General features: G+C 41.7%; 1 protein-coding gene across 1 annotated transcript in view; it reads left to right on the plus strand.

Moving 5' to 3' along the window:
• Nucleotides 1-1,614: 1,614 nt before the first annotated feature.
• Nucleotides 1,615-13,391, plus strand: part of LOC109527199 (zinc finger protein OZF-like) — a 38,403-nt gene continuing 26,626 nt past the window's right edge. Inside the window, exons 1-3 of the mRNA XM_019888981.1 lie at nucleotides 1,615-1,627; nucleotides 3,313-3,594; nucleotides 8,509-9,439. Of these exons, the coding sequence (XP_019744540.1) occupies nucleotides 1,615-1,627; nucleotides 3,313-3,594; nucleotides 8,509-9,439 (1,226 nt within the window). The remainder of the gene's footprint in view (nucleotides 1,628-3,312; nucleotides 3,595-8,508; nucleotides 9,440-13,391) is intronic.

The following is a 13,391-nucleotide window of genomic DNA, read 5'->3' on the forward strand; positions in this document are numbered from 1 at the left end:
AAAAACACGAGAAATAAAATACTAATCTGTCGCTAGTCGTTTTTAACAAAGAGAGTGTCGCTAAAATGATTCGAAGAAGTCTCCCGTTCAACTCAGAACAGAATTAGAATTGAAAAATGCTCCCACGGATGCCTATACCAAAAGATCGGTGATTGGCTCATTTCGCTGTCAATCAAAAAGAGATTCAGCCTCAGACAAATCATCCAATCATCATGCAGAAAAGCTGAGCATCCGGTCCAGCCCATAAACGCCCACTGTCCATCGAGTCCCAGAGACGCTGAGCATCCGATGGGTTGGACAAAACCAGCATTTATCCAATGACTCCTCTCGTTTCAATGCATTGGGACGCACATGTCACTGGCGCTAACTTTCTGATCCACGACAAGAGTTAAATTCACAATCAAAGTGTGACATAATTTTAAAGTGGGCCTCTATGGAATTGACACTGTTCCCACACTTATTGCGGTTCATGGGGACTTGGACCCTGCCGCGATAAGTGCAAAACCACGATGGAGCGTTGTTTCCCCCTCAGGAATCTTTGAAGTGTATGTGGGTACCAGCATGTTTAAAATATGTAAACAGGATTTATAGTGATCCCTCGCTATTTCGCGGTTCGTTTATCGCGGCTTCAGTGCATCGCGGATTTTTTCAAACATATTCATTAAAAAAAAAAAAAAAAAAAAATTCATATACATAGTGTCTAATACTGTATATGTTGCTCTCTGTAACTCGCTGTTGTTTTGCTGACTTTCGCAGCTTCTGGCGGACCGTTTGCGGACTTTTTTAAAAAATATATGTTAATTGGTCGCTACTTTGCGGATTTTCGTTTATCGCGGGTGGTTTTGTTCCCCATTAACCGCGATAAACGAGGGATTACTGTATACTTTGCCTATTTGAGACAAAGACTACACCAGTACATGCATGTACTTAAATCTTTAATTATTAAACCTTATATAGTAATTAACATTCATCAGCATTGCCTTTTGAGAGAGAAAGAGGTTTGTTTACTCTCACTTTATGCTGCTCTGACAGTGAAGCCGCCGTTAGCCTCCAGCTAGCTGCTGGCCACCTATCTGTACGCAGCCGGTGTGTTTATGATCAGACAATTAATTGGTGTTGACGAGAAGGAGGCGAAGAGATGCGTGCTGCTTTTTTTGCACAACCCCAATCACCCGCACCCCCTCCTCTCTCTCTCTCTCTGTCTCTCTCTCTCTCTGTCTCTCTCTCTCTCTCTCTCTCTCTCTCTCTCTCTCTCTCTCTCTCTCTCTTCTGCCACACATGTAGCAAACATGACAGTGTCAGTGATAATTTTATAGTTTACCCCCAGCGAGTCCCAGGGACTCACTGATCAGAAAAGTATGAGTCCCATTATGCATTTAGCGAGTCCCAGGGACTCGCTGATCAGAAAAGTATGAGTCCCATTATGCATTTAGAGAGTCCCAAATTTCGAATTCTGAAATGGTCTACTTATTCAATTGCATATGATAATAACACAAACAACAACATATACATACAATTATAAACAAATGCTGCACAAATTTAAATAATTCAGTAGCAGGCCTGAGGATTTCGGAAATTCACAGTCACCATTTTTCGGTTCCGTTGGATTACCCAATGGGAAACCACGGTAACTAATTTTGGGTTCTGTAAACATTCATCATCGGAACCCATTTTTCTATTTTGACTGATATTCATAATCAAGAATTCTGAAACTCAAAAGTAAAATGTTTCAAGGGTAAATGTTCGAAAACTATGCATAAACAATGAACATTACATCAGCGCTGTGTAGGTTTATTCAACAAAATAAATGGATCAAAATATGTTGTACTCATATGGCATTATGAATACAGCATACCACAAAATAAGAGTATTTTTCCAGTCTCACACTGCAAAGATTAATTTACTGGTAATCATTAATACAGGTAAGTATTGATGTGGCTCTCTTCCCAAGACGATGTATGTGTAATCTACTATCAATTTGATGAAAGAATGTAACACATGTCATCATTAGTTCTACCAACAGGTAACATTATCGTTACTACACCTCGTGACGAATGTTTTATTCCTAAAGTTACCATGCTACAACCAGTAAATTATACAATAACCAAGACTGTTTCATCATATTGTTCATAGCGATTAGCCTATAGATCTAATGACCAACTTGCCTCGTAATCGTGCCTCTCGTCGTATCTCGCTCTCGTATTCTGTGCATACGTCACAGGTGAGTTTAGTGATACGCCCTTCGGACGATTCATACGAAAAATCAGACTGCCATTCCCATTTCTTAAATGTCATAATTAGTAGACCTTTGTGAGTTTTTTTCGCCGCCAACTCAAACTTTCATCCGCGTGATCCTCTGTTTTCGGACTAAAATAGCAACCCGCATGCGCACATAACGTTATCTGTTCCGTCCCCCACAACACTGAAAACAAAACAAAACGAAAGTAAATTGGAAGAAACACACTCACACACCACACCACAAACACCCATACAGACACAGTGAAATCGCGTTGATCACACAGGAGAGACTTGATCGCGTACAGTCAACTCGTGTGCGGTGACTTGTATGGTTAAATTATTTTTCGGTACTGTCAAAATGACGCCACGGAAACGACATGCTACCGGTAACGATCGTTACCTTGAAATCCTCAGGCCTGCCGTAGTTTTTTATTGTTGTTGTTGTTTTGACTGACAAATTTCCTTGCGTCCCAGAAACGCACATTATTTGGAACTGTGCGTCCCGTGGGAAAATTATGCATCTAGGACGCGGGACGCAGAGGTAACGAGATAGTTGCAGTGTGATGAGACACTGGTCAGAGAGTCGCTAGCATGAGGAGACACTGATCAGAGAGTCAACAGGGAAGGTGTTGGGTGGGGCTGCGAAGATGTGCAGTCAATCAGCTCATGGGATAAATCCACTTGTGCTGTCATTGGTCGACATCGCGCTGGGAACCAATCATGCGTACAGTCATGTACAAAACCTTTGAGTCATTCAGCATTTTTTTTCTGAATACAGTGCTTTGGAAAAAAAATGCAATGTAGTTAAGACGTGATAAATGCAGCGCGATATACCGAGGGATCACTGTACATGTTTCATGAAAACGCCACAATCCGGAAAGTAGGAAAACCCTCAAACTTCACAGACTCACGCTTCTTTTCACCAGTGATGCTTCCAAGTCTTTCTGTAAATAACCAGTAGAAGTCAATTTGTTAAGGCCAAATCGTAGGTGGTTACCCAAACTCATCCAGCTCTCCGACTAACAATTGTGAATATAAATTGTAATATTGCATCTGTCTTCTTGGGTCTTTCAGACATCAGCGAAGATGCTTGTCTTGACTGGCTGAATGCAGAGCCCTCTCATATGAAAGAGGAAGAGGAGAAAAAAGAGGAGCAGTGCCCCTACATCAAAAAAGTGAAGGAGGAGCCGGAGCATCCTCGTGTGAAAGAGGAGGGCGATAAGCCCCCCTACATCAAAGAGGAGGAGGATATCTGCAAGTTGCCATCACCTGGTGTCCCCTTGAAAAGTGAAGATGAAGATCAAAGTGATGCTAACAGAGTGGCGGAGCCTCTAAGCAGCAGATTCAAATACAATGGTGAGAAACATTTTTCTTGCTCAATTTGTGGTCAAAGATTCTCTTTTCGGGTCATTGCAAAACACACAAAAACACACACTGGTGAGAAACCTTTTGCATGCTCAGTTTGTGGACGAAAATTCTCTCAAAAGAAATACTTCCAAAAACACACAAGAATACACACTGGGGACTAACCATTTGCCTGAACAATTTGTGGTCTGAGATGCTCAGTGAAGGAAATATTAAAAGAACACACAAGAACACACTGGTGAGAAACATTTTTCCTGTGCAGATTGTAGCCAAAGATTCTCTCATAAGACAAGCTTAAAAACACACACAAGAACACACACTGGGGAGAAACCTTTTGCCTGCACAGTTTGTGGTCGGAGATTCACATGGAGGGTTCACATTGAGAATCATAGGTGTGTTGATGAGATGAGTAGTCATCAGTGACGTTTACACCCCTCATCTGAGCAGGCTTCATGAGTTCCTGCACTAAGGCTGATTGTATTCTACGTACCTTCTTATAGAGATGCTGAACTTAGTTGTGTGCATAAATTACGCTAGTTACATCTGTGCTTCCACAGTGTTGTTAATACATATTTTAGGTTTGCAAAACATTGCGAAAGGGCAACTTTGTCTAGGTCGTGTGTTTCAATGCCACGAAGACCACCATGCGTGAGTTCCTCGAATGGCAGCGGCTGTGATCGACTGACGGTTTTGGTTACGAAATTAAACCATGAGCTTAAGTGTTTTATATTATAAACATCACAGGTGCCTCCAATTCATTCTCTACTAAGGTGAATTTAGGTGTTGATATTTGATAAGAAAAATGCTTGTGTCATTGAAATGTAACAAGACTACACTGGAATGTAAAGACTTAGTTTGTTTAATTATTTGACATGTTTGATGGCTGTCAACTAAAATGTTTATTGTTGTGAAGGGCATAAATCCAATGTAGTCCGAATCAATTACCAGTTTGACATTAACGTAAAATGTTGTTTTTCTAATATTGTTGTGTGATTTGTTCAAATAGTTCCCCAAGTTGTTCTGAACCCACATTGTTTTTTGTTTTGTTAATAAAGTGAAGTTTTGATAATTAAAATGTTGAGTTTACTTGTAAAGGTTTGTTGCGCAGATATTGTCCGCGACTGAGTACGAATGTTTACTTCTTTTCAGTTTTGCTGTACTTAGTTTTTCATGTTACTATTTTTCATCTAGTCAATTGTATTTTAAGGCAAAGTCGCAGTTCATCGCGGCCGCCATTCTCGTTTGTTACGCAGTCGTCTCAGTTGAGTGTGGTGTGTTCAAAGACACTTCGTAAATGAGAATGAGTGTATTCGTTTTCTCTTTTATTGGATATACCAGCGGTGGCCAACTCGCGACTCGCGAGCCGCATGCGACTCTTTGGCTGGTTCAATGTGGCTCCCGGCTTTCACACCACAAGCGTCAAACGCCTTGGCGGTGGCAATGTCATTCAAACAATGGCGCTAAATACACAGAACGTATTACGTCAGCCTATCATCAATCCCATTACTTGATTGACATAGAGGGCAACCAATCAGTTGACTAAATCAATGCTCACGCGCAAACAACAACGGTAAGCGCTAAGACAGTCAGCGAATTACCTCTGTTTTTAAGGCAGGGGTGCCCAATATGTCGATCGCAATCGACCAGGAGCCAGCGGACTGGTTCCAAGTCAACCGCAAGGGGTGGGAGGAGGAAATGGGGGCTGGGGGCAGGGAGAGATTTGTGTGTTCGTGTCTTTAGATTTCGTTCATGTTCGGGCCATTCCGGCGGTTGCTTATCATGGCGTGCGTGCATATATGTGTGTGTGTGTGTGTGTGTGTGTGTGTGTGTGTGTGTGTGCGTGTGCTTTGGGCAAAAAAGCGTGTGTGTGTGTGTGTGTGTGTGTGTGTGTGTGTGTGTGTGTGTGTGTGTGTGTGTGTGTGTGTGCGAGGACAGGATGCCTGTGTGTATGTGGCTCTTTGCAGAAACACAGTAAATAAAATGGCTCTTAGTCTTTGACTGTTTGGCCACCCCTGGGATATACAGTAGTTGTAAAATTGGATTACTGGGATTATCAGTTTTTATCATCATGGTTTAGTTCAAATTCTATCCGATCACACATCTCTATTTTATTTTTTATTAAAGTAGAGAAAAAATCATGAAATTACTACATGTTATTTTTGCGCAAACGTAGGGCGGAATGTCCTTTGGGCATTGACAACATCATGATAAAGTTGAAGTGGTGGATGTCATGGCGAGATTGGCAAAAAGTACTTTTCAGTCACTAAATCGCTCCGTTTTCCGTCTACTTCAGTTCAGCAGTCATTGACTTTTGAGTCGGCCACGATCTCTTTCAATGCCTCCTGTGAACAATTTTTGACAACTTGCCCTCTGTGTGTCAAAGACTGGAAGCAATAGGCCTGTCTTTATGATATTGACATAATCTTTTCTTTTTTGAACATTATTCGTAAAAAAGAAAGCAGCAAAAACAAACCTACAACTGACATGTATAATAAATTTACGTCAGTAATTTTCACTTGGAGTTACCTTGTGACCTTGTACATCCAACAGTTGACATTAAAAAAAAGTGAAAATGCAATTGAAACTACATTTTGAACATTGTTTGCTTTTTTTGACTTCACTTTAAAAATAAAAATAAAAAAGGTCGAGAAACCCCAAACGCACTGTAATGCAACACACTGGACTGAGAGGGAAGGGCAATTTTTCTCGTTCTTTTTCATTCCAAAACATCTTCTTGTGCCTGACAGAATCGTCTTCGTCTCTTGTGGTGAATTCCAAGTTGTGACCTCCACATTTATTACACTATAAAAATTAAATGGAATGTTATGAGACCAGTTTTTTATGTGCAACAACTATGCCGACATTTTCGAGAGGTTACTAGCCCAAGAGCGACATCAATTGGTGAAACTAATTTGAAAAAAAAAATCGAGCTATAAGCTGTGAAGATTTCTTCCTTTCATATTCACTGTTTTCTACGGAGCCCATAGGGGACATGGAAGAAAAAAAACAACTTTGCGTTCCCTCGCACCAAAATGGCTGGCGCTGGCCCTGCTCATGTCAAAAGTTTTCTTGACCATAATATGGAATATGGGTGACCAATTGAATCAGGGGGGTCGACGGATACACGATGCTTGACTGACTTTGACACCGGTGAAATAAAACAACATTGTCTTGAAACATTTTGGGTTGTTTTTGGCCAGCTTGTACAGCTCAATCGTCACTGGCATTTCTTGAGGTACAGCAGGGTTTTTTTTTCAGACTGGAGGAAGGCCAAAACTGAGACCAGAAGTTTTACGGTGTCAATTTGGAAATAAATCGAACTATTGACTGAGCCATGTAAACCAGGTTTTTCTGATTAGCGCATCACTGAAGTGCATGGAAACGCATTACCTAAACATGGCTGTGGTTATTGTGGTCATCTCAATATGGCTGGAACAAGATCATTAAACAATTGTTATTTAAAACATTGACTTACCTGCAAATGACGCGCGAGCATCATCTCACTGTTTTTTTTTTCCTTTTCCTGTTTTCCAATGATTGATGCCCTTTTGACGACATGTCCTGATATCCAAAAATAAGCTTCCGCCGAACTTGCGACTGAAGTATAACAGAACAAACTACTTGGGAATGAAATAGAGGTGAGTGGCAGGCTCCAAAGGTTGACTGGCAAGACGTCCGCACAAGAGTTGAATCTTTTTTCGCGTAAATAAGGAGCTATTCGTTGAACGTGTGCCTTATTATCCAAAGCGCCTTATAGTGCAGAAAATACGATACCTTGTTCCCCGAAAGGAGATCAAAATGCTCCCGCACAATGGGCAACTTTCGTTTCCCCTGGAGCTGGAATTTTTCTTTATGTGGGTACCAGCATGTTTAAAATATGTAAACAGTGATTATACTTCACATATTTGTGACAAAGACTACAATAGTACATGTCTTTACTTAAATCTTTAATGATAAAACCTAATCCAGTCATTAACATTAATCAGCACTGCTCCCTGAGAGAGGCGAAGAGACTTACGATAGTGGCGTCGATGGCAGCTCTCTGACGGTGAAGCCGCCATTAGCCTCCAGCTAGCTCCTGCCAGCTACCCCCGCACAGTCGATGTGTTTATGATAAGACATCTAATTGGTATTGATGAGGAGGCAAACAAAAACGGGCAACTGCTTTTGGTGAAGCCCAAGCCCAATTTCTCTCTCTCTCCTCCTCCCTCTCTCTCACTCTCTCTCACTCTTTCTTTCTCTGCCCGCCACGCATGGAGCAAATAGAAGAGACAGTATGCCAGAGAATCAACAGCATAACAAGACACAAGGCTTCCCGAGTGTCTCATCATGCTGGGCGGGGCTGCGAAGATGCGCAGCCAATCAGCTCACAGGATATATCCACTCATGCTGTTATTGGTCGACATATCACCAGAGACCAATCATGCGCCTTGAATGAGTGCCCGTTGCCGATACAGTACAAAAACATCTGAGTCGTTCGGCATTTTTTTCCTGAATACAGAACTTTGAGAAAAAAAACGTGAAGTACTGAAGCCGCGAGAAATGAAGCGTGATATAGCGAGGGATGACTGGAAAGTAATTGCTTTTGTTTCGCGGTTCAGAAACACCTGCGAAAGGTGAAAAGCACGAGGCAGAATTTGTGCCCTGGACTTATCCACCACTCAAAAATGTGCAATGTCACACTCTGTACAATCTTTTTACAAATATCCAAGGACAAAAAAAAGAATTAATTAAACCACCACCTTGCATTCAAATAGTCACATAAAGAAAGAAAAATCCACCACTATGTGATGCTGGTAATGTCACATATTGAGTTGTAATCTGAATTTATCTAGTTCTCCGAGTAACCTTCATTGAAATTATGAACCAGAATTCCAAGTGTGTTTGTCTCCTTGTGTCTTGCAGACATCAGCAAAGATGCTTTTCCTGAGCGGCTGGATTCAGATCCTTCTCAATTTAAAGAAGAAGAGGAACAGCAGGCCCTTTACATGAAAAAAGAGGAGGAGCCAGAGCACCCTTGCACGAAAGATGGTGACAACACATCATCAACTGTTGATGAAGATCAGGATGAAGAGTCTGATGGTGATCTGACATCTCACACTGACAACAAACCCTGGAAATGTTCTCGGTGTGGGAAGATGTTTACTTGTAGGAGTGCTTTGAAAACACATGTGAGAACCTGCACAGGTGAGAAACCTCTTGCCTGCTCAGACTATGGCCGGAAATTCTCTCAGAAGGGATACTTAAGAAAGCACGTCAGAACTGACACTGGTGAGAAACCTTTTGCCTGTTCAGATTGTGGGCGAAGATTCTCTCTGAAGGGAAGCTTAAAAAGGCACACAAGTGTCCACACTGGTGAGAAACCCTTTGGCTGTTCAGATTGTGGGCGAAGATTCTCTCTGAAGGGAGACTTAAAAACGCACGTCAGAACTCACACTGGTGAAAAACCTTTTGCCTGTTCAGATTGTGGCCTAAGATTCTCTCAGGGGGGAAGCTTAAGAAGGCACACAATTGTCCACACTGGTGAGAAACCCTTTGGCTGTTCAGATTGTGGGCAAAGATTCTCTGTGAAGGGAGACTTAAAAATGCACGTCAGAACTCACACTGGTGAGAAACCTTTTGCCTGTTCATATTGTGGCCTAAGATTCTCTCGGAAGGGAAGCTTAAGAAGGCACACAAGTGTCCACACTGGTGAGAAACCCTTTGGCTGTTCAGATTGTGGGCGAAGATTCTCTCTGAAGGGAGACTTAAAAAATCACGTCAGAACTCACACTGGTGAGAAACCCTTTGGCTGTTCAGATTGTGGGCGAAGATTCTCTCTGAAGGGAGACTTAAAAAATCACGTCAGAACTCACACTGGTGAGAAACCTTTTGCCTGCTCAGTTTGTGGCCAACGATTTTCATGGAAATATCAGATTAAAAATCACAAGTGTGTTGATGAGATGAACGGTTCTCAATGACATTTTTACCTCTCATTTGAACAGGCTTCATGAGCCCATGTACCAAGGCTGATTGTATTTTATGTACTTTTCCTTGAGTGCATGTAAAAGTTATTTTTTTTTGGTCGTTGTCATGAAGTAGAATATCTTGCATTGTTGTTGCCTTCTTCATACTTTTGGATTCTTCATTATAGTTAGTTTTTATTTGGCTTTGAGTTACAATTTTTAAATGTAGTTTGTTGGAATTCATTTTCAGAGGAGTTTTAGTTGTTTAATACAATTCTGACTTTTTTCTTTCTTTTTTTTAAATTTCAAACTGAAACGTCCTTGTCTGGATAGCACCCAGCATTTTGAGATGTTTTTCATTGTTTTTTTAAATTTTATTTCCTGAATAAAATGGACATTTTCTATTTTATCATGAAATGTGTGTTGAAGCCATATGTATTGATGTTTGATATTGTGTGTTGCTTGCTGGCCAATAAAGATCTATTTGCTCAAAAACTTGGATCAGCCAAGTCTTCTTCAATATGACCCATCTCAGTATCAGTGAGATTCATGACTTGTGAGGCACCGTTTCCCTGCAGTGAGGGGACAACATTTAAATGCAGGCATTTAAATGTTGACCTTCATTATAAGATAAGAAAACCTGAATTAGTCTCATAATGGAGAAATTCCCAATTCACAGCAGCAACGTTATGAAAGGAAGAAGTAGAAGAACAAAATATAGGAGATGCTGTATAGGCAGCCACTCTCGCGGCGCCAGCTTGAAGTCAAAAAAAAAATAATACAACACAATACATAAGACACAGATAGTCATGCAATCTTAGCCACTTTTCTGCATCCTCTTTGTCGTATGAAGCAGTTATAGATGAAAGAGGAGAGGATCAAAGTGTCCTTTTACCAGTAAATCAGGATGTCATGCTGAAAATGTGCACACGTCTGCTACAAGCTAAGTTTGAAAGCAAACAAGAAGCTGTTGCGTCCATTGTCGAACGAGAGGTTGGGTCACATCTCCTGTCCCACATAATCCGCTTCAATTCCAATCCCCGACTCCCAGTTCCACATATGCATCGGCCCTCTGTGCTGACGCTCCTTTCTTATCATCGTCGGCTCCTCAGGCCATGCATCCATCCAGCCGCAGACTATCCAACAGCACCGACCTCTCCGCTGAACAAAGCGGGGCTGTGAAAAATGCTGCCCATTGCAGGCCCAAAAAAAACACATGCGCCTCAGAGCTGTCCAGCACTGACAGTCAAATGGCACAGACATTCCTCCCAATCAAAAAGAGTGCTGGTATACCCGTGCTGCCGAGAAGGCACAACCACCAAACACTGAGTCTTCTCCTTGATGAATGCCATGGCCGAAAAATGCTGAAAAACAATCCACATCCGGTCCACATGACGTAACAACAAACACAAAGTGACAAAACAAAACACAAAAACAACAAAAAAAGCAAGGCTCATGAGATGCACTTACCGACGGCTGCCTACTCGGGCACCATCTTGGACTTCATGTTTCAAAAAGATGTTTCAAATAAGCTCAGAATGGAATTTTTGAACGCCGCTTTGAACTGCGAGGTCCAACCCCCGAAGTCAGGAAAAAAAAAAGACCCCAAATGCACTCATCAGAGAGGATCCCCATGGAGACAAAGACTGTCAATGACAAAACATCATCCATTCATCCATTTGCCATTCCACTTAGTCCTCACAAGGACCGCCGGCATGCTGGAGCTTATCCCAGCTGTGTTGGGGCAGCAGGCGAGGGACACCCTGAACTGGTTGCCGGCCAGTCACAGGCAACACAGAGACAATTAACCATTTGCACTCGCAATCACACCCAGGGACAATTTAAAGTGTTTCATTAACCTGCCTCGCACGTTTTGGAAATGTGAGAGGAAACTGGAGCACCCGGAGAAAACCCACAAAGGCACGGGGAGAACATACAAACTCTACACAGGAAGGACGGGGCCGGAATCGAACCTTTCATCTCTGCACCGTGAGGCCGACACGCTCACCAGTTGACCACTACGCTGCTGCAAAATATACAAGATAAAGTCTTTAATTGTGATTACATTCATTTATTTGACATAACGTAGCACAACGTGATATGCGCTTATTGCCACTATCTCCATGCATGAATTTATCTGGTCAAATGAATGTGGAAGATACAATATTCCACTATTTATAGGTATCTGTTAAACACAGAAATGTGAGTGAGGGATTACTGTATTTATCTGTTTCATATTTATTCCTTGACTCTTCATTATTTTCATTTATGATATGGGGTGTGTTTTTCAATCACAAAATTTTTATCTTCTCTAAAATATTGTGGCTAGTTCATTTTTCTACAAGCCATCATTTATTCAAGAATTTCAAATTTTTTGTGCCTTGTGACTCCTGTGTCATTCTAATAGTTTATGTTAATGTTATCTTTTGCTTGTTCCTATAATATTTACGAATTTATTTTTGTATCTCTTATCATTGGGTTCAGCAGCTTTTGGATGTCAAGTTTTCCTTCTGTCAGGTTCATCAATTAGACCAGTGTTTTTCAAACTTTTTTGAGCCAAGGCACACTTCTTTCATTGGAAAAATCTCAGGGCACACCACTAGCTGAAAATGTGAAAAAAACGCTTGTTTGAATAATTAATGTGTTATATTGTTACTATAACCGTTTTTAGCATTGAAGAATGACATTATAACAGCTTGAATTGGAATCAAATGAACATAAAGAAAAAAGTATTTTCTCATCTTTCATATTTATTGTGTCACCGTCGTCCTGCATTCATGCGTCACAAATTCGCTTGTCTCTCGTCTAAACACAAGGCCATCGGCTACCTGTTGCTGCTCCCTAGCGGTACGGGAGGGTACTACACGATTAATTTCTGGGCGATAGACGGCACAGGCATACAAATTGGATATTTTCCCGCGGCACACCTGACAATGTCTTGCGGCACACTGCTGTGCCGTGGCACAGGGGTTGAAAAACACTGAATTAGACATTCACAAATAAAACACAAGGAGGAGACAGGAGACTCAATTCTGGTACCAGTGGGGAACAAGGAGAAGAAGCGTTCGGTTTCAGTTCTCTGCACATCACCCAAGGATCTCCCCGCTCGCCCCCTCATTTATTGGGAATCGAATACATGGGTGTGTCCAACCTAAAGGGTGAGGGCTGTTGAAGATACACTGAACTCTTTTGACTATGGGTGTGTATGTGAGTTACTTATGAGTTTCTCTGGATGTAGAGTGTTCATGTCCTCTTTTGAATCACCAATAAAATAAGGAAGCAAAAGCCTTTGAAAAAAAGTTCCTTTCTTGGATTTTTGTTGATATCATGACACATTTTACAGCTCACTGGCATGTAAAAAGCGACAAGTTCTAACACGAGTGCAGGAGGAAGAGGAAGGCGGTGGTGTCGCGCTGGCTACTCTGGTGCGCCAAACCACAGGCCCAGTGTCTTAACCAGTGTTGTGTCCAAGGACCGGCAACCCGAGGCCAAGGCCAAGGCCAAGGACTTGCCTCCGAGGCCAAGGCCAAGGCCAAGGACTTGAGAAATTTTCCGAGGCCAAGGCCAAGGACCAAGGACTTGCTTCCAAGGCCAAGGCCAAGGACCAAGGACTGATTTTGAAACTGAGGCCTAGCCAAGGACATGTATAAAACAATGCTGTCATACCACTTGGCAGGTCCTCATGATTTGCAACACCCCTCCATCATAACCCTTTGCACTCCCTAACGCTTGAATGAAGTGTTTTTATTCAAAGAGTAGAACAGTCAGGGTACATGTTATTTATACTGAGAAAAAGAAATAAAATCATATGATATACATTGATGAATTAATGTTTTAGTGCAG

The sequence above is a fragment of the Hippocampus comes genome, unplaced genomic scaffold (assembly GCF_001891065.2).
Source record: "Hippocampus comes isolate QL1 unplaced genomic scaffold, H_comes_QL1_v1.1 scaffold236, whole genome shotgun sequence".
Taxonomy (NCBI): domain Eukaryota; kingdom Metazoa; phylum Chordata; class Actinopteri; order Syngnathiformes; family Syngnathidae; genus Hippocampus; species Hippocampus comes.